Below are 20,367 nucleotides of genomic sequence, written 5' to 3'. Positions count from 1 at the left end.
ATAAACCTCTTATTTAGGCCAGTGAATCAAAACAGCAGGTATTAAAGACTCCCGAAAGAGTTAAGTACTCGGCACAAATAAAGGTGACCTACTTGGAGCCTGAAAAAAATAACAACTGCATAATAGCATTAACATGCGGTTCCAAGTTGTTTTGGACTTCTTAATTATTGACCCCTTGAACTGCAAAATCAACCACAGCAAAGGTCCTCGGTTGTTGACTCTGGACTAGTGCAGCTCTGACACCTCTTCCACAGTCACCGTTTTAACACAATAGTGTCAAATATTGCCTGATTTCAATGCCGGAACATATAATAATGCTTATGAAGTATTGGGATCCAAAGTGCTACAAAATATCTAGACCATAAAGTACATCTTTGCACGCATGTGATAGAATCTAGATAAATGTGTATTATAGCAGTCTAAAATGTTTACAAAATACCTGATTAAATAATGTATATTAATTTATATGTTATTAGCATATGGAGTTATTTCAGTATTAATGTGTTGCAGCACGTCATGGCTGTATTTCGTTGGTCAGCAGATGCAATTCTCTAAAGTGACGTAGTCATTTGTATTCATTTACCATGATATCTGTAACTAAAATCAGTAGTCGCCTAATTATAATCCTCTCTTGTAATTTGATCACTCGGGTTAACCAATCAAATGTCTATTTGACAAACCATACAGGCAGTTGAAATTATTTCTGCATCAAGTGTTGCACAGAAAATATTGAATGGATTGCAGGAATACTGTAACATAAATTATTAGAAAATGTACTGAAAAGTTTTAGTGGTTTGCACATTGATTTGTGGATTTAATACATTGTAATAGTCGTATACAATTCTAAGAATATTGAATATAATTAATTTTAATATAGTTTACAGTTTAAGTCAAATATAGCAAATATGCATTTAACAAATGTCTCATGTGCAGAAGCTCTGTGCTTTTGTGGTAAAGAGCCAAAAGTGAAAATTCTGTCACTCTTTAGTTTTTCTGACGACCGCTTGGGTTGTACCACGTTCCGTTGAGCAGGGGGAACCGAACATGTGCTGTTAAAAGCTAAGACTTCGTCTTCATTTATGGTAAATAATACAATTAACAGGAATACCAGTTATTTTCCTTTAGCGGTGTAGAAGTTTGGTTTTTTTAAAATGGTGGGGTGTTAGAACAGATACTTATTTTATTGTTTATACATTAACCTCTCCCCCCTCCCCTCTGGCTCGGCAGCGATGGTCCTTCCGGGAAGCGCGCGCCACTGTTTGGGGAAATACCTTCCTCCAAGCAGCCGTCTTTCCAGCCCTCCAGCAGAGTGCCTTGGCTTTCAGCTTTGTTTATTCCTCATTGACAGCCACCTCTGCGTCGCTTTTAAGGGCAACAACAGCGTGTTGCTGCGTTGCTCGGACCCGGGGCCACTGTTGTCGCGTCTGGAGGGGGACGATTCGGACCTGCACTGACTGACTGACTGACTGATTGACTGCAGCGGCGGCACCATGTCCGATTTCATTCTGCTGCTCCTGATCATCTTCCTCCTGCTGTGTCTGGCGCTGACGGTCGGTGGGCTGCTGGTGTACTCGGGGCTCCTTTCGGACGTGGTCGTTAAAACGGGAGCCCCGCCGATCAGGAACGTCACCATCGCCTATAAGTTCAAGGAGGGCGCCTACAAAGACAGCGGCGCCGCCTTCACGGAGACCTGCAGCGTCTGCCCCAAGCTCAAGTCCATCGGGATTTTCTACGATGACCCCAGACAGGTGAGACCCCCAGGGGCCCCCAGTAGCCCACGTGCTGCGTTTTAGCTGCACCTGGCCTCGTGACGTAACGGCAAAGCCCAATGCACACACACCGGGTGCTGATAAGATGGCAGAGTTATAGAGAGGAGCTCTGTTTGACCTGGACAAAAGTCAGAAAGTTGGTGTTCAGGTCGTTTCCTCACCATAAAAGAACCACGTGCTATTAATAGATCCACACGGCACGGTTTGAGATGCAAGATGCACACATCCACAAACCAATAATTTAGTTCCCCCCACCAGACTGTTAAAAAATACAATAATTGTATGCTGTGATCTTAAACCTATTTAGTCATAAAACATGTTTTACAAGTTTGTATGTAAATGATAACTGGAAGGGCAACTTAATTTAAGTCCTCAGTGTGATATGCAAGCAAAATATTTTGTCAGAAATATCAGGGAGGTTTGGCATCACACTGCCAATCTGATTTTTTTATATTTTACATTCAGGAGAAAGAATCTGCTACAGCAAATGAAAAGGAATTACAAAATTATTTCCATGTGTGGTTCGAAGCTTTTGTCTCAAACCTTTACCTGATTTTATTTTATTTTTGATTAAATTGGCATATAAAATTACATGGTAGTGAGAGTGTGTGTGTGTGTATAAATCAAAAATGGTAAAAGCTCTTGGTTTTGATGCATTTAATGAATAATAAGATAATCATTATTATTTGTTCTGCCGTTCAAAGAAAAATTGTGCTTTTCTGAGCTCGGGGCCGACTGATTGGTGCATCTTAAGTAAGAAAGAATTATCTTGACTGTGTGAATCTTACAAAATCTTCTACATGCCTTCATTGAAGTTTGGTTGCTGTATCATAATTTACAACAAACAAGGGTTTTAGCTATTTGTACACAATATGAAGCATTTAATTTACCCAAAGGGGGTATAAAACAAAACATTATAACCACAAACACAAATTTACATGACTAAACGTTTTTTCCCCATAGAATTAAAAGAATATAGGACAAACTTTGATTTAATTTATTAACTTATTTGTATGTGTATTTTTACTGTAACATAAAGACGAATACAGACAAAGACAATGCAACAAACGATCCTTTCTGATGTATTAATGAATAAACAGTTCAATAAATCAGGCTCTGAATGATCTTGGAGCAAATCCCTGCCTAATAGCCTTAAGAACCTCAGTGAGAATAAAACTAGAAAATCTCACGCACATTAGCACAATTAAAGTGGAGTTCTCTGGCTCGGTATGGGGGGAAGGAGTGGATTTCATTTTATAGAAGCTGGCCTTTATATTTTTGTGTTGTATACGTTGTAAATTTAGTCATTTAAAAACCCGGCTTTTAAAAGTTGGTTGCTTACACTGTGTACTACGTTATCCAATTACCAGCCAGTACAAAGTAACCTACTGGTCCAAATCCTGGGCTCTAATATTCAGTTTGGGCTTCTGATGCTTCCAGTTGAGGTGATTATTACGTGTATTAAAACGAAAATGAAATCCTGTGATAGCGGAACAATATCTCTTGTTTTTTTTTTTTTTTTACCTTGTCCTGTCTGGCTGTATAGCATTAAGAATTGCTGCTTTATTGCCGAAGAGAGCCCAACAGATTCACTTTCACAAGTGGAGCATTACTGCTTTCGCTATAGTGAACGACCTTAAAACCGCTTCTATTTGTGCATTTAATTAATTTTCCTTTTGGTAAACTTGTGGAAAGATTTGAAGTCTGTGTTCATCATCATCTGACCATTTAAAAATAAAAGTACAACCTGTTTTTAAACCGGCGCACTCAGCAGTGCAAAGAACGAGGCATGTGCCATTTGGTGCACATTGCTCAAGGGAATAATGTGCAGGCTGTCTTTTTAAGGAACTGGGCCTGAACGAGGAAAGCAGTCAGCTGTTCAGTTGCCACGTTGCACTGTTGATATATCTTTTTTTTCTCTTTCTCTCACTCTCTCATCTGCAGCTCCAGGCCTTTTCAATAATGAAAAATGCAAGCTTGACTCCTAGTGAGACGACACGAGGTGGTTATTTAGCAGATATCTGAGCTGTTTTTATTTTTATTTATTTTTTTAAGTTCTAACTTTTCTGCACAAATCAACAATCCCCTTTTGACAGCCTGATCTAAAACCCAACTTTGCATGGATATGTGAGAGCGGTGATCTGTGGTTGTTTCCTACTCTCTTCACGTTGTAGTGTTTTCTGTCAACATGTCCTCTCAGCGGCTGCTGGTTAGACGAGGGTGCTTGAGATCCCGGCTGGTGTGGGAGAAGGAGTTTCCACCCTAACAATGAGCGGCGTTTTGAAGGGACTTAGTCAAAAGGAAAAGAATAAATGGACACAGCCTTTTTTCTTTGATTAGCATGAGTCATTAGTTGTTTTCTTCTTTAATTTTTTTTTTTTTTTTTTTATTGCTGGGAGGGTTAGATCATCTGACCGGCGACGTGGCAAATCCGAGACATTTATCCAAAGAGATCTGCTTGGCGGACAAGTGGCAGACGGATCCGGTTCAGGGTTTGACTCGAAATGCTTATTCACGCTCAGCCACCGGTGCCAAGTCTTGAGTTTGTGATCTTTCAAGAGGGTGGCACATCGGCCAGACTCTGTTTGCTCTTCTGCCGACACCCACCAGCTCCCTGTCCTGTTCTTAAGTCACGGCTTTTCTTGGGTTCTCCGTCTCGGCGTCACTACAGTGGGGAAAAAAAAAAAAAAAAAAGAAGAAAAAGCTGAGGCAACGCAGGCTTGGAAAGATTTTCCTGCTGTTTTTGGAGAGTTGGCCCCACAAAAAGCTGCATGACTGGTGCGGGTCTGATGAGTCTGACATTGTTCCTGTAAATGTAAACGATCCTTTACAAGGACTGTTTAGTCTGGGATGACCCCCCCCCCCCTCCATGTTGGTTATCGGTCCATAAAACTGGTTGCATAACACTTCCACATGTCATTGCAGGTTTAAGCAAATGTCTGAAGGATTAAAGCATAGAAAAGATCTAAGACCTTAATTATTTGATGTTCCCCTTGGTTTATTTTGTAAATCACTTGCCACCAACCAGAGGAGCAAAGTCAAACTGAGCCTCTTCATATGACTGAACTTTGGCTGAGAGCTGAGATTCCTCCTTCCTTACAGTAATTGCTGGTTTTATGTTACTCAGCGCTAGGTTGCAGTGCTCTAATCCTCCCATAGAGGTTCACATGGCTTGTTTTAGCTGCTTTTGAATGTTTTGACGCCAGTGCTTCCTAAAGTTGAGGTTGGCGACCCACCTTTATGGTTCATTAAACACCAAACAGGGAGTCTTGACATGAGCCTCAGAATGAAACATAGGTTCCATAGCAGCTCTGCGCTGCCAGGTGCCCAGCAGACGACAGCATAGAGGAGGGCTGAGGCCACCACAGAGTCATAGAAGGTCTTAAGCAGGGGCCTGCTCACTCCAAAGGACCTCAGCCTCCTCAGGAGGTGGAGGCGTTTCTGGCCCTTCTTATACAGGGCGTCGGTGTTATGAGTCCAGTCCAGCTTATTATTGACGTGAACACCCAGGTATTTGAAACTCTCCACAGTTTCTATGTCCTGCCCCTGGATGTTCACAGGTGATTGAGGTGGGTGTCTTCTCCTGAAGTCGATCACCATCTCCTTGGTCTTACTGGTGTCTAAGCACAGATGGTTCTTCTCACACCAGTCCACAAAGTCCATGATGACTGACCGGTACTCCAGCTCGTTCCCCTCAGACACACAGCCCACAATGGCCGAGTCATCAGAGAACTTCTGAAGGTGGCAGCTGTTTGTGTTGTAGGTGAAGTCTGAGGTGTAGAGGGTGAAGAGAAACGGAGACAGGACGGTGCCCTGGGGGGCCCCGGTGCTGCAGAGTGCCACCTCTGACTGACAGCCGTTCAGCCGCACGTACTGAGGGCGGTCAGTGAGGTAGTCCATGGTCCAGGCAGCTAGATGTTTGTCCACCCCAGCGTCCTCCAGCTTCTCCCACAGCAGCACCGGTCTGATGGTGTTGAAAGCGCTGGAGAAGTCAAAGAACACGACTCTCACAGCGCTCCCGCTTTATTTTTTACGATAACGGTGTATTGTAAAAATGACAATATGGATCAATATTTTAATTTCGCATAAATATAATTGGATCGTTGGTCATTTAATGATAAATATCTGTTAGAACACTGCAGTCAAACAATAGGTTATGACCCACAAACAGAAAGTCAGAGGTGATCGTCGCACCTTCCAAGAATTTTGGCATGATTGATCAATCCATATAACAACTGATTTTTAAGGGGCTTTGAGACAAACACCTCTACTCTATAATTTTTCACTTTTGACTTCTTAACTTTATAGATTCTATTTTAACTATTTTCTGCTTTGTTTAATTGATTTTGAAAACTATCACTCGCTTATTTTTATTGCTCCCATGAGAATATTTTCATTGCTTTGTTTTTTCAGCTCTATAGTCCGTGTTGTTTGCTATGTAACTAAATCGATGCTGACAGCCACACTGACTCAGAAACTGAAAGATTAAGCAGGATCTTGTGTTTCTGCGTGAGAATGACACTCAGCATTGAAGGACTTTTGCAAAGTAAAGAAGGCATATATGAACTAGTGATGATGTGGGATCCAGACAGATGGCTACCAAAGACGTCTCGGTGCTGAAACTATGTACAAAAGTGCTTTAACCAGGTATCATGGTGTGTAGACCTATGTAATAAGGTTATTGCACCTTTTTTATTGTTTATACCACATATCAACAGATTTTAATTGAACTGTAAATGGTATATACTAATTGCAGGGAAAGTTTTATTTATCTATTTAAAAAAAAGAAAATTGCTCAAACTTGATGATTGGCGTGTTTACACCTTTAATAACCACGGATGATGCAAATGTTAGAAATCACCAGTTTGTACTTTTTCAGTTAAAAATCATACTTGACATCAGAATTCGAATGTGCTTTTTTGTGTCTGTTCATATCATTTCTTGCAGAGGTATTTTAAAAGTTTGAATAGTTTCTATACTGACTGCTGCAAGCTGGTGCCACCCGTGGACACTAGATGGCATCATTGGCATTATGGTGGAGTTCATGCAGGAGGCAGGGGATCTTTTGAACATAAATTCTTAAAATGGCAAAGGAAATGTGAGTCATTCCTCAGCCAGTTTCGCCCTAACGAAATAAAACAGAATTTCACACTCGGACAAGCAGACGATCACCGCTACCTTAGTTTGGTGGTCTTTATCTGTCAGCTCTGCCACTCGATCCCTCTGGTTATCAGCAGCTCATTCATAGTTACTTATTATTCCAGCTGTTGTTTAGTCTTTATTTAAAGAGCATGAGGAAAGCTACTAGGTGCTGGTCCTGAGTATGAAGATTCAAAGCTAACCCACATTAACCAATCTAAGAGCGTTCTTTGAATCAGTTTTTGTGTTTGTGGCTTTTTTTTTATGATGTTGCTGAATGCTTTGACTGGTCTGCTGGTGAGTTGGGCTTTTGATGCAAAGATTGCATTAATCCCATTTCTGCTGCTTGTTTATGGTGATGCACATACTGTGTCTGATTGCATAAACGCCCGTGACTGTTTTTAAAAAAACGACCTGTCATAAAGGTTTGACATAGTCAGTGGCTTAGCAGGTTGGTTAACCTGTCGAGTCATCATGACCCACAACAACAAATGTTTCACTGAAGTAACCATCCGCCGCAGAGTTGCTTGTGCTCTGGTGTAGTCGAGCTCTTGAATAAGTATTGAACAAATTAATCACAGGATAAAGTAAAACAAAAAAACTCATTGTTTTTTTATTGTTGTTTGTTTTAGATCCTTGTTATCTTGCAAAAAGAAAGAAAATGTGGAGAATCTACATGTGTCCTGCCTGTTTGCTGTTTTGCAAGGCATTTCCAGAAGAAGTGTGGACATTGGAGGATGTTCAGATGATTTGTTAATGAGAAATTAAAGAAGAAAGCATTAGAGAGGGAGACATTTGGACACCTATTTTATTGTCACTGTAGGAGTAATAAGCGGGATATCTGAGTTTATGTTTTTTTTAAAGCTTTCTGTTAGATGATCTGCTTCGTGGAACTGTGCAGGAGACGCACCTGACACCTGTAACCTTCTGTTTTTATACCAGACTGCATGTTCCCCCCCTCTTGGCAAGGTGGAGGTGGAAATTTACAGACATTTCTGGGAGTGGCAGTGAGAAATGAGGGAAGGTGTGGGGAACTGCTGCGGAGGATGGTGGTGTAAAATTGGCAGTATTTTCACCCACCTTGGGAGCCGTGCAGTGATCCCGCTCATCAATCGGAATTTCAGATCAGAGCGCCGAGCATCCCTGCACTCCCCGGTAAAATTTACTACCATTTTACTGCTGCTTGTCGGTCTTTCGTCAACAGCAACATGAAAGGGAGGCTCGTGGTAAGAAGGTGCCGCTTTTAAAATTGGATATAAAATGAGAAATAAACACACTGATGCTCTGGAGCGTAGTCCCACAGGTTTTTAAGTCAATGTTATGCAAGACTGCACCCGGGCGGCCTCTCTCATATATCTGGTCTAACCAAAGGCTGGTATGAGATTCTCTCTATGAATTCCTACTTCTGTTGAAATATTATAACCTATTGATTATTGCAGCTATAATGATGTTATTGACATTTATTATATGTTGTGTTTTCAGAAACAAGCAAAGCTAGAGAATAAGCTGCTACTGCACTTAATGTTCAGGAGATAAAAACTGGTAAAGCTGGTAAATTAGTTGACAGTCAATCAAATTTGTTTTATAAAACAGATTTGATTGGTTTAGGACTCGAGTCGTTTGTTCACTAAGCGTTATCAGATGTGCCTATGTTAGCTTGTGAAGCGTGGTTTGAAATAAAAGTACCTTAATTAGAGCAATAGGTCATTTTCGTTTAGCTTTTACTGCATGAGTCCATGTTTTGCACGACCCGATCTTTTTCTAGACAAACGAAATTGTCTTGTAAATTCTGCAAATTAGCCTTTTGCTCAACTGCCTTTGGGTGGAAAAACTGCTTCTAAATGTAGCATGGTTTAATGTCTTGTCACAGATAAAATCAATTCTAATTAACCTCTAAGCCTTATAAATCCAGAGAAAACTGGTCAGTCTAACACTTTCTCTGGCATCCCTTAAAAAGGACTTTTAACCGGTACAGTATGACAGAAAAGGTTTGTGGTTTTAAAACATAAACTAAAAATGTTGGGATATTTTGACAAGTCGGTGTTCCTGATTTAGGCCTATTATGGACATATATTCATTGGCCACCGTTTTTTTTTTTTTAAATAGGCGTTTAAATACTTGGCAAAACAAACAGAAACAAGCAACTCAGTTCATTTATCCTTAAAGCAGATAGGCTACAGCAGCAGAAGACCTCAGCAGGTATCACTCCTGTCATCTTAGAGCAGAGACCTACGGCTACAATTTGCACTGGCTCACCAAACGATTGGCTTAGAAAACACAAATCCATTTTGCCTTGTAGCAACGGTGATAAAATAGTGTGAGGGATATTTTTGTTGGGCCGTTACCATCAACTGAGCATTTTTTTTTTAAATACCACAGTATAACTGCTCTTTGCTGCTAATCGTGTCCGTCCCTTTTAGGACTCATCTTCTGATGGCTGCTTCTGGCAGTATAATGCACGAAGCTCAAATCACTGGTCACTCCACTCCGGTGGCCTCGGCGGTCACCAGATCTCCACATCTCCACATCACATCGATGCTATCTTCTGACATGCACAAAGAAATTAAGGTTGTTCTGATGGTAAATGACGGCCCAACCTGGTACAAGCAAGGTTTACAGTGTACAATGCGTACCATGAGACGCTGCTGTGGGCCTGGGAGAGTGGAGTTTGGTTTGTTCGTAATCCTATTGTAACATATCAGATCTTATTTTCTTCTGTTTAAATGTCTTGTAGTATCAATCTTGCGGCAAGGCTTAGCTTGTTAGCCAGTGATGCACAGCTTATCGAAACGCGCCGCAGAATACTCATCGCTGGAGCACCCAGCGGGGAAGATGAGGAAGAGAGTGACAGGAACGGAGGTGCGTTTGTGCAGGAGGTGGGAGATTTTATTCATCCTCATGTTAACTCCTCGCTCTGTGACATCTGGCTGGACGAGTGCCACGCCGTGTCCAGCTGGCCAAGGAGCAGTAAACCCTCTCCACGACAGTGGCAAAGGGAAAAACTGGGTCCTGCCTCCAGCAGCCTGCCTATCCTCACCAGTAATTATACATGCCAGAACTCCCAGGATGCCACGTGTAATTACTAGCTCAGTCTGAGCGCAGCCTGAAGGGACCGAGCTGTAAATGGTGAGAGCAAGGCAGAAAAATAGACTTCCACTGGATCTTGACTTTGAGGGCATTTGGGGTCCACACGTCGGCACGTCACTGCAGATGTAATCTGATTTGGATAGTTTTAAGGGCCTTTTTCATAATGGTGGCATATTGATGTTTAATTAGAATAACCCTCAATTTAATATTCACATTCATTAAAAGCAATTATGTGTTCATTAGCTTAATATTAGTTTTGTGCTACTATTTTAAAATGAGCTTCATTGTTTGTTTGCAAACTGTATTGAAGAGTGTAGAGTCTTACTCTATTTTTACTGTCCATAACTCAACATGGTTCACTGTTTATCAAAAATCGAACAAATTTGTAGGGCTGAAAAAATCGGATTAATCATTTATTGAAATAATTGACTAATTTCTTTATCGAATTGAACCATTTAACTGGAGTATACAGACTCTAAAACATGCCATTTGTTGAGAGAACATCTCGGTCAGTCAGAGCATTAATTAATCAAGAGCGGTACAAAAAAATCTAGACATTTTGCATTTAAGATGAAAACCATTCATTGTCTCTAAATGTGCTCTATGCAAAACTCCTCGTTTTAGCGTCACCTGGTTCAAATTATGTAAAAAAAAACTACCAAGCACATTTTGTTATCCGGTTATTAATCGAAGAAATTGTCAGCAGATTAATTAATTTGAAAAATCATTTAGTAGTCTTAGTTATATTGTCTACTGATTTGCCAAACAGGGATAATTCTTTATAAGGCCATAATAATTAAATTAAATGGCAATGTGAGCATTGAATTAACTTTTTTTTTTTTTAGGTTTTTTCCATTTACATTGCATTGAAAATTTGCAATAAATGTTTTTTTTTTACTTTAAAACAGTTGTTTCTTGAGGTAAATTAATTCACTAAGAATATATCTTTATAGATTAATAACAAAATCTATAGATTAATTGGTTATTAAAATAATCGATAGCTGTAGCCTTACAAAATTACTTGTATTGAAAGTACAAATCACCCTTCTGTTTAGGTTATAACAATTGCACCCTTAAAAGAATGAGACTTTCTTTTGATTTTTATATTTACACTTACCCAAATTATTTATACCCATAGAAAATTAGATTTCAGACCTGGCAACGTGGCAGTTGGCAATCAACAAGCGATCTTCCTTTGTGATGTTCCAGAGTTCCCACATGTGGGATGTTATTTGAAATATGTTTTTAACTTAAACATGATGTGCTAAAACTTACTTTGGACCTTACATCCATTTCAAATAAGACTGTACAATATTATAAAACCATGCAATATGAGAAATAGCTGGTGAATGTTGCGATAACGATCGGACTTGTAATAAATAAGTAAACAGTATTAATGTCTTTCTGCTTTGGGTTCATTTCAAATATACACTGCTAGATAATACACTCTCTTCCTCTGATGCAAAAGCGTAAAACCAATTACTCCCATCACAACAAGAAGGTTTTACTAGAAAAAGTTGCGGCTGGTCAACGTCTGCTGGTTAGGCAATGCAGAAACTTGCTGCAGCATTTGAAGTTTGCACGAAAGCAGTGAGTTTAAAAAAAGGGAGAAGGCCAAATTTCATGTTACAATGGCAGCCCAAGTGCTGTGCAGCCTTGTATATTCGAGTTTCCCTCCTGGTGGCTGTTTCTTTGCTAGTTTACCTTCCTGCGGGTGGTTGAGGTAGGGGATGGTAGGGCATCGATTAGCTGCCAGTCAGCTGAGAAGCCTCCCCACTCTGAAACACTGAAGCAAGAGACAACTCTTGTTGAGAGATGGAGCCTTGTGTCCTGTTCTGTTCCACTCGCTCATCATTTGTCAGGTTTGCTTGTTCGCAGATTCGTGTTAAACACCGTCTGTGTCAGAGCAGCGACTGAGCCGGACCAGAAATCGCTCCAGGAGAAGCAAAAGCACCAATGTCTTGTCCTTCAGCTGTCAGTTGGTCCCTTTAACTGGGCGCTTTATAGAAATACAATAATTACTGTTGTTGGGGAGTCATAATGCATGTTAATGTGATACAGTCATATTTAAAAACAAATGTTGAGATGGCTAATTCATTGACTGCGGTATGATGGGAAACTCATGTGCCAATGCTTCATAAAGTCTAATCTGTCATAATGACAAGCCGCCTTTGTCAACCACATCATGAAGGCTAAAGTATACCATACTCCAGTTGTAAATAAATAACTATTTTACTTTTTGTCTGACAGTTTTTAACTTCCTACATAGAAGGTTTAATTTGTCTTAAAGAGGATCCATTTTATTTTAATCAGTGTTTCTCTTTGGAACTTTTTTCCCAAATATGCTGGCTTTTGTGACAGGCTAAAACGATTAGAACATTTAAACAGTGTTTCATACACAGGGCAAAATCAACAGTTTAAAAGTATTGACAATTAATGTAGTTAAAGAGGTGAAAATAATCATATTTCCCAGTTAGTATCTTTGTTATTGTTCCATTTAAAAAAAAAAAAAACTTTGCTAATGTGGTACAAGTATTAATACTGAATACACTACAGCTTATTGAATCCGATGAAGTTCGACTGTTTTTCTCTGTCTGCAGAGGAGGGTTTGCCGTTCTTTTGAATAAAGTGAGATGGAGTGAAGACTTTGTCTGCATCTCCGTCCTTTACTGAGCTCAAAAGTTACCACGTAACTCTGAAAATCATTAGAGCAGGGGGTGCAACACTTCCACAGAGCCTTTAAATGGAAACTGCTGTGAGCAGAAGCAACTCAGAACAAAAACAAATGGTGTTGAAAGGCAACTCCAAAGGTAACCCTAACGTGCAACCTCTCCAGTAGCTCATAAATTCATCGTCCTCTTCTCGGACACATCAACGAATTGGGGCTTAGATTGCCTCTCCTCTTTGAGGAGAAAAGTAACTTTTGGGTAAAGAAGTTGCATCATGCAATGGTTGAAAAACGAGCGTCCTTCTTACTCATTAAGAGACATGGATGCATGTTCCTCCTCTCCCCAGCAAGGGCAAACCAAGAACCATTTATGAAGCACACAAACGGTGGAGAGGCCTGATATTTTATGTCTTTTCATCATGTATAGAAATTTTTAACGTGTCTTAATATTTTTGTATTAAAAATATTCCCAGTCACAATAAAATGATTTTCTCAAATCTATATAAAAAAATCTATGTGAAAGGTAATTTAGTTTTGCTTAACCAACACACTCTAGTTGCACTCAGTAAAAAGATTGAAGGGAAATTTTTTTAGAAAAACAATGTTGTCATTTAGAATAAGTGTTGTTTCTTTGATTAAAATTCAAGGATTCTATCTGAAATAATCATTCATAGAATCAATAACCAACCTGTTAGTGATCACACTGGCTGATATATGCGGGGTAATTAGTGAAGCTATCTGCAGAGGTAGCCAGACGGCATTTTGCAGCTTAACAGACTTCCAACTTGTTGCTTGGCAAACGGTAGCTTTAAAACATCAGACTGTAACATGAGGGATGTTTGTTGCTCTTTGCATCCTAACCGTGGCTGCCTTTTGTTTTATTTCCAAACAGCACTGTAGACACCTTTCAGCCAGCTGAGCGGCAGTGTACAGTAACGGGTGGGGGAGGGGCAGCACTGCACTCATACCCTCCATACAGGCAAAAAAAAAAGCTGATCACTCAGCTATTTTCTCTGGCATCTCATTAAATGGACTGTGAAAATGAACATTTTTAGTTGTTGAAACTTTAACTTTTGAAAAGTGTCCCGTAAACGGACCATATCTAGTGTAGATGTCTGATTTAAACGAAAGTTCGTAGTCATTTGTCACGTAATGAAGACTTGTTTCTGTCAGATGTATTTTTGTTTTTCTATCTATGTATCCATTCGAATGAAACCATAACAGCCTGAAGCAAAAAATTGCGTTTAAATGTTTCTTCCAACAAGACCCACAAGACTTGGCTTAAGGGAACTGGAAGAATGGTACAATGTGTTGCAGAGCCACCTTTTAAAGTTTAGATGCCACAGTTTCACCTGGTTTCCATGGTCTTTGTACATATCTTTACTGTTCACAGAGGCCCTCACAAGGTGTTGTTAAATGAATCAGTTTTTTGACAGCCTGGCTCTGAAACATAATACGTCAGTGTTCAGTTTCTGAGGTAAAAGCATCACAGCCTTCCCATTATTTAACACTCTCTGCCGCTCACTCAGGCCTCATAAGTCCCAGCCGGCTTCCCTCAGCTACCTGTGAAAAATGAATTCGCCCACCCACCGCCTTTTTTTCTTTCTTCTTTTTTTTTTCTTGGATGAAACACCTCTCCGCCGGCACGGACAGCAGCCTCTAACAAATTTCTCCCCTTTTCGTAGCTGCAGAATTTCAGACACAAACAAAACAACAGCGGTCGAAAAGACCAGACGAGTCAAGCGCGCGGAGTGATGTTCCTCCCTTTCCTAATTGTCTGTTGTCTCTGGGGTGTGTTATCTAGAGGGAAGCAGAGATGAGATGCAGTCGGGGTGGCTGTTTGTACTTGCCACTGTGTGGGATGTGAATGATAGCTGGAGGCCTGAATGATATCATTAGCGAACTACTGGTTTGGCTAACACACTCTAGTCCATCAGCGAGGAGAGCAGGAGATGCGGCGAGATATGAGATAGCGAAGGGAAGGGGACTGTGGGAGGACAGTTGTTATCCTTCTCTGTGTTTTGGAAGCTTGCTGTTGCGTCTTATCTAAGACCAGCAGTGTTGACAGGGAGTAGGTCTGTGCAGAAGCCTTGCTGACAGACCAATCCACTTGATGCATCCATGTCGGAGAGAGGCGGGGATCCTGAGCGATCCCTTCATATAAATCACTCTAAACGAAAACAAAGAAAGCCAGACTAAGAAAAAAAAAAGTCACAATGGGCTGTTCCGCAATTGCTTTTATTGCAGTTGTGATCAGGGTCCGAAGTGGTGTTAGAACTGCTAAATCTCGCACCGTATTTTTTTATTTTTTTTAAACAGATGAAATGAATGCTAGTTATCTAGCATAAATGATGCAAAAAAACATTTCTACACTTCAACTTTTTCACATTTTGTCACTTTGCAACCAAAGGCGGATTTTATTGCGATACTATGTGATAGACCGACAGAGCATAGTGCTTAAGTAAAAGAAAGAAAATTGAAAGTTATTTTTCTTTGTTTTACAAATATCTGGTGCATGCATGTATTCTGTCCCATAGCTCTGACACCCTTAATTGAAATCCAGTCCAAACGACTTCAGCTAATTATTGAGTGAAATTGACCCGTGTGTTATTAATTCATTGCCAGGATAAACCCAGCTTTTCTGTCAAGACATCACATGTTTGTTCGAGAACATCAGTCAACAACCTTGCTCAGCAGACAAGTCAGGGATGAAGTTGTGTATAAAACAGTATCCCAGGTTGTGAACATATCACGGAGGCCTGTACAATCAATCTGAAAACTAAAAGAGTATGACAACTGATATGGCCGCTGAGCAAGAAGAGCATTAATCAGAGTGGCAGCCAAGAGATCTGTTGAAACCTCTGCGCAGCTGTGGAGATCTGGAGCTCCGGTACGGGGTATCTCTTGACAAGACAACTATGTTTTCACTCTACAAATCTAGCCTTTTTTAAAAGGGTAGCAGGAGGAAAACGATAAGAAGTGCTGTCTACGCTTTGTGCGAGACACAGCAAAAAATGTGGACAAAGGTGCTTTTGTCAGATGAGAACATAAGGAAACTTTGGGGCCCACTGTGTGTTGAGGAAATTGATCACTGGTTATCACCTTGTCCGTGCTGTCCCCATGGTAAAACAATGGGGGTGGCAGCATCATGCTGCGGGGCTGCTTCTCCTAAACCAGCGACAGGAAAACTGGTCTGAGTTGATGGGAAGCAGGATGGCGCTAAATACAGGCCAGTCCTGGAAGAAAGCTGTAAAAGATTTTTTTTTTTTAACATGACAGTTATTTTCATCCTTCCTCATTTTGGTATGTCAGTTTGTCACATAACATCCCAATAAAGTACCGTCAAGGTTGTTGTAGCATGAAAAATGTGCATTTGGTGCGAATGCCTCTGCAAGCCACCGTAGGTCTGTATTTCGTTGCAGTGTGGCAGTAATTTATTCCGACAATGCTAACGCAGCTGCACGGCTGTCTTTGTTTGCAGTGACTCATGGCCTCTTTGTAAACAGATGTGGGTAAACCTCCTGCCGGCTGGAATAAGTAATTACCCGTCAGAGGCAGGTGATCTGTTCTCTGGCTCAACGTAGAGCCCTGTCGGGTGACGGTAATGTTTCTCACGCCGAACAGACATCGTCGGTCACTGTTATCAGCCATGTAACACAGATTTTTTTTAAGGGGCACTGATGGAATAGGTCAACTAGGTTTGAGTTACGACAAAAGGAAGTGCTGTCAGAACGACGCGGGACGGCGAAAACCGCGCCGCGCTGTAGCAACCGAGAGCAAAAAATATCCCAGAATGTGAGAAATGAGATGCGAGGGGAGAGAGAGAGCGTTGCGAGGTTAGATGTGATAATTATGCGAGGATGGTGGGGAGGGACATGAAGATGAGTGTGGCTGGCTCCCATCTGTGCCCACTTTGTGCCATCCTTCCACAGACGGCTCTGGTCACACGGCAGAAACCAGCAGCAGGCGAGTCGGAGCCCATTCCCAGGCAAGGCACTGTGGTTAAAAAAAAATAAATAAAAAAATCACGTTTAACCCGTGGGTTGGAGTGGAAAAAAAATGAAAGCTGCACAATATGTTGAATTGTAGTATCAAAGTGTGCAATGTTGCCATCCCAACTCCCAGCCAATGATTCAATCTGTAGTAGGCTATTATACTTTAAATGCCACGCGTTCACGCTCTGCATGCCAATAACATGTCGGCTAGTTGGATGGACCGTTGCTGCACTCGGTGCCGACATCTGATGCAGGATTTTATGGACCAAGGTCCTAAAGCTGATGGAGAGTTTGGGGAAATTATGAAGTTAAAAAAAAAAAAAAGAACGAGAAAGGGAAAAATGTAGGTCAACCAAAATCGTTATCGCAATATTTAACCGCACTGTTGGAATACAGTATGTGGAAGCTCTAAATGAAATAAAATCAGCATTTAGTATCAATGTTAAAAGGTGTAAGCTAAAAAATATTGTGGCTTGAGGTTGGAACGGGAGATGCTTGTCAAAATGGAAAGAGGATGGCATAATTGCAAGTCTACCAAGAGATTGTCCTCCACCAGGCTTGGAGGAGAGCATTAGTCAGAGGAGAAGTCAAGAAGGCATAAGGTGGAAGAATGGGTCGACAGGACAGCTGTTAGTTGTGATAATTGTGACAAAATCCACTCAGATGAGTCCAAAGGTAAACATTTCAACAACTGAAAACCAAAATGTTTCTTTTCTGTAAAAAAATGAATAAATAATAACATGCCTATAGAGAAATATAGTGGCGACATCATTATGTAGGGATGTGTTTATTGGGCAGGGTCAAAGCAATGTTGTCTGTACTGAATGGGTTAAAAATACTTGGTCACACACCTCATAGTATTTTAGACTTTCAAGTTTAACCATGCCTTCCAGAACTTTGATTGCCTCCCATGATAGTTATTTTTTTTTTATTCATTGCTTATGGCAGCGTGTCGCCCTGATCTTTGTGACTGGGCGGACTGTGCATGCACATAGTGACGTTTCAATTAAAAGGTTGGTGCTTAACACAAAGCGGAGAAAGTACAGAGTCCAATCACAAACACAAGAAGAGAAATCATCATTATAATAATGTTCCTTTTTTAGTCCTCCTTTTGGTCTTGTCTTCTGGCTCAACATTTTATAAACAGCTATTATTGCCCTTCACAAGACTGCACTGAAAACTGTTTACCTCTGTTTTACCTCTCATTGCAAGGCTGAGAGTTAAACACCGTCTTAAAAATGAAGTTCTACTTGCATTCATATGTTACTGCGTAACTCTGTGAATGCTTTTGTTGTCTTTTAACCAGAATGGTAATTTCCGAACAAATTTTCTCTGATTTTTAAGAGCCTCCTCTTGATTTCAGCGCTTTTGGAAACGCACAACGTCCGACATTTCAAATGATGTCGCAGAATCTAGAACGCGGTGAGCTGGAACATGAAGCCCAGCGACAAAAAGGGCTCCTGCAACAACAGCTCCCACTCTCCATCTGTGGCTGTGAGCAACTGTCTGCGAGCCGACGCAAAGTGGGAAATTCTCTGTCAGATCCGTTTGACTGACGGATGGCTCTGCGACTGTTCCCCATGCCTCCGTCACATCTGCATGCCGACATGTGGGCACGTTACCAGACATAAAGCTGGCAGAGTTACCTCAGAGTCAGTGAGATCAAGCACCACTGTCAACTTGCGTCTGCTCTCTTTTAGTGGCATTAAGCGAGACAAACAAGCTCAGCTGGTCTCAGGAGTGCTGTCCTGCCGCTGAACCTGTAATATGAAAATATTGTTGGGCAAGCTGAAGGGCTCAAATTTTGGGGATACTAATAATTCATGTATATTCCCTGTTGAGACTGAGGCCATCAGTCATACTTTATGTTGGAAAATAAAATCTAAATCAGCTGTCATCTCTAATTTAAAATACAGCATATTCAGGCACAGGGTTATAGGACAATTTCTTGCTCCACTTTGACATGGATTTTCTGCACTGACACAGTTTGAACCGCCACATATGCGACCTGACTTTTGGCCGTCTGGAGTGAGATCCTCACCAAAGCTGGCAGCCTTCTGCCCACTGACACTTGAGACTGCGCAAAGGTGCAACGTCTCCACATGTTTCAGTCAAAGGACTTCTATTTTTACTTCCACACATCCAGTTTAATGCTGGTGCAGCATAAAGCACACAGCTAGCATAACGATCACAGTTAGAGCCAGAAGTTTACATACCAAAAAGAAACAGAAGCGATGAACTGTAATTAGAAAGAATTGTTTGATTGCAGTCAACAATTTCTTGGTAAAGTTCTTGATAAAATGTAATTTTCATATACTATAACTGTAAATATGTTTGATAGAGAGGGTTTTCCTTTCTTTTTTTCCAGCTCAAATTTGGACAATCAATAATCTGATTTTCATTGCAGATGGAAGACCTAAATTATTCATAACTGGCAGATACAGATTAAAAATGATATTCACTTAACCAAGAATTGGGTTTGCTATAGAAAATGAGACGGGCGTCTCAGAAGATAAAACAAGGTTAAAGGACTATCAGTTATTTTGAAAAAAAATGCTCTCATTTCTAGTTGATGAAAATGATGTATACCCTGCTGAATAATCAATGGAAAAAGCTTTATTTGCAAAACTGCAATCAAACCCATCCTATAATCGCTGGCCAGTATTTTGCATAATTGCTCTGGTGTTTTGATGATTTATCTCGGTTGATGAGCTTAAAAGTCTTTGAGTTTGGAAGGTTTCCTTACCATCACCCTAATCTTTAGCTCCCTCCTCAGATTCTCTCATCAGATCCATGTCATTGTTACGTCCAGCCAGAAAAAATAAAATAAAAATACGTTAAACCTAAATCTGTCAGGGTTATAAATACATATACATATTAGACCGATTTATTTATACACGTATTATATATATTTATTTGTGTGTGTGTGTGTGTGTGTGTGTATATATGTAATGTATAAAAAAATTGCAACTTGTTGGATGCAAACCTTAGATAAAGTTGTTGTAGAAAAAGTTCAATTTCAACAGGAAGGTACCATGGAATAAAATGTCAAGTATTAGATACTACAAAAAAAGAGATGCATTATCTCCATTAAAGCGATGTTTCTTCTTTTCTCCTTTATTTACTCAGAGGCCTCTAGAGAAATGTCGCTACACGGTGGGCAGCATCCTGTGCGAGGGCGAAGAGAAGCCAGATGAAGGCCTGCTGAAGCTTTACGAGGAGTTTGGCTTCAAGGTGTTTTCTCTACCCGAAGTGAGCCACGCCGTGACCACCACCTTCCCGTGCACTACCAATGTGTCCTATGTGCTGGCTCCTCACCGGGTTTATCCGCGACTTTCTTCCTACATTGAGGTACAGACACACTGTATGTGATGGGTGGAGCAATAGATGGGGGTCATTCTTATTATCGCTACTAATGCAATCTAGTAGTCTACGTTTATCTCTGAGAAATGGATGTGTGACAAGTTGAAGGCACACAAGTGACGAGTTCATGAGCTCTGCTACATGCTTCTTCTCCCTTTTTTCAAATAGACTGTTGTAAGTAATTTGAAAAAGTGCAGCTTATTTTGTTGTCCTATTGATTCTCTTGCCGACTTCCTGCTTGCGCTCAGACTCTTGCTTGCATGGTGTTTAATTCATCACTCGAGCAGACGAGCTCTTTAAAGCAGATTAAGAATAGATGAACTGGTGGGGAATGAGGGGAGGGCTG

At 40.7% G+C, this 20,367-nt stretch overlaps 1 protein-coding gene and 1 long non-coding RNA gene across 2 annotated transcripts in view; both read left to right on the top strand.

The window, feature by feature from the left end:
• Positions 1-1,237: 1,237 nt before the first annotated feature.
• The window catches only part of tex264a (testis expressed 264, ER-phagy receptor a), a 102,101-nt gene continuing 82,971 nt past the window's right edge, over positions 1,238-20,367 (top strand). The window contains exons 1-2 of the mRNA XM_012863843.3: positions 1,238-1,748; positions 19,788-20,009. Coding sequence (XP_012719297.2) covers positions 1,491-1,748; positions 19,788-20,009 — 480 coding nt within the window. The 5' untranslated portion in view covers positions 1,238-1,490. The remainder of the gene's footprint in view (positions 1,749-19,787; positions 20,010-20,367) is intronic.
• On the top strand, positions 3,679-4,102 carry LOC110368610. The gene is made up of 2 exons (XR_002428230.2): positions 3,679-3,771; positions 3,970-4,102. It is a non-coding gene; the product is annotated as an uncharacterized LOC110368610 (long non-coding RNA).

Source organism: Fundulus heteroclitus, chromosome 20, assembly GCF_011125445.2.
Source record: "Fundulus heteroclitus isolate FHET01 chromosome 20, MU-UCD_Fhet_4.1, whole genome shotgun sequence".
NCBI lineage: Eukaryota > Metazoa > Chordata > Actinopteri > Cyprinodontiformes > Fundulidae > Fundulus > Fundulus heteroclitus.
The sequence above is the reverse complement of the archived record's forward strand: the minus strand, read 5'-3'. Positions and strand labels throughout refer to the sequence as shown.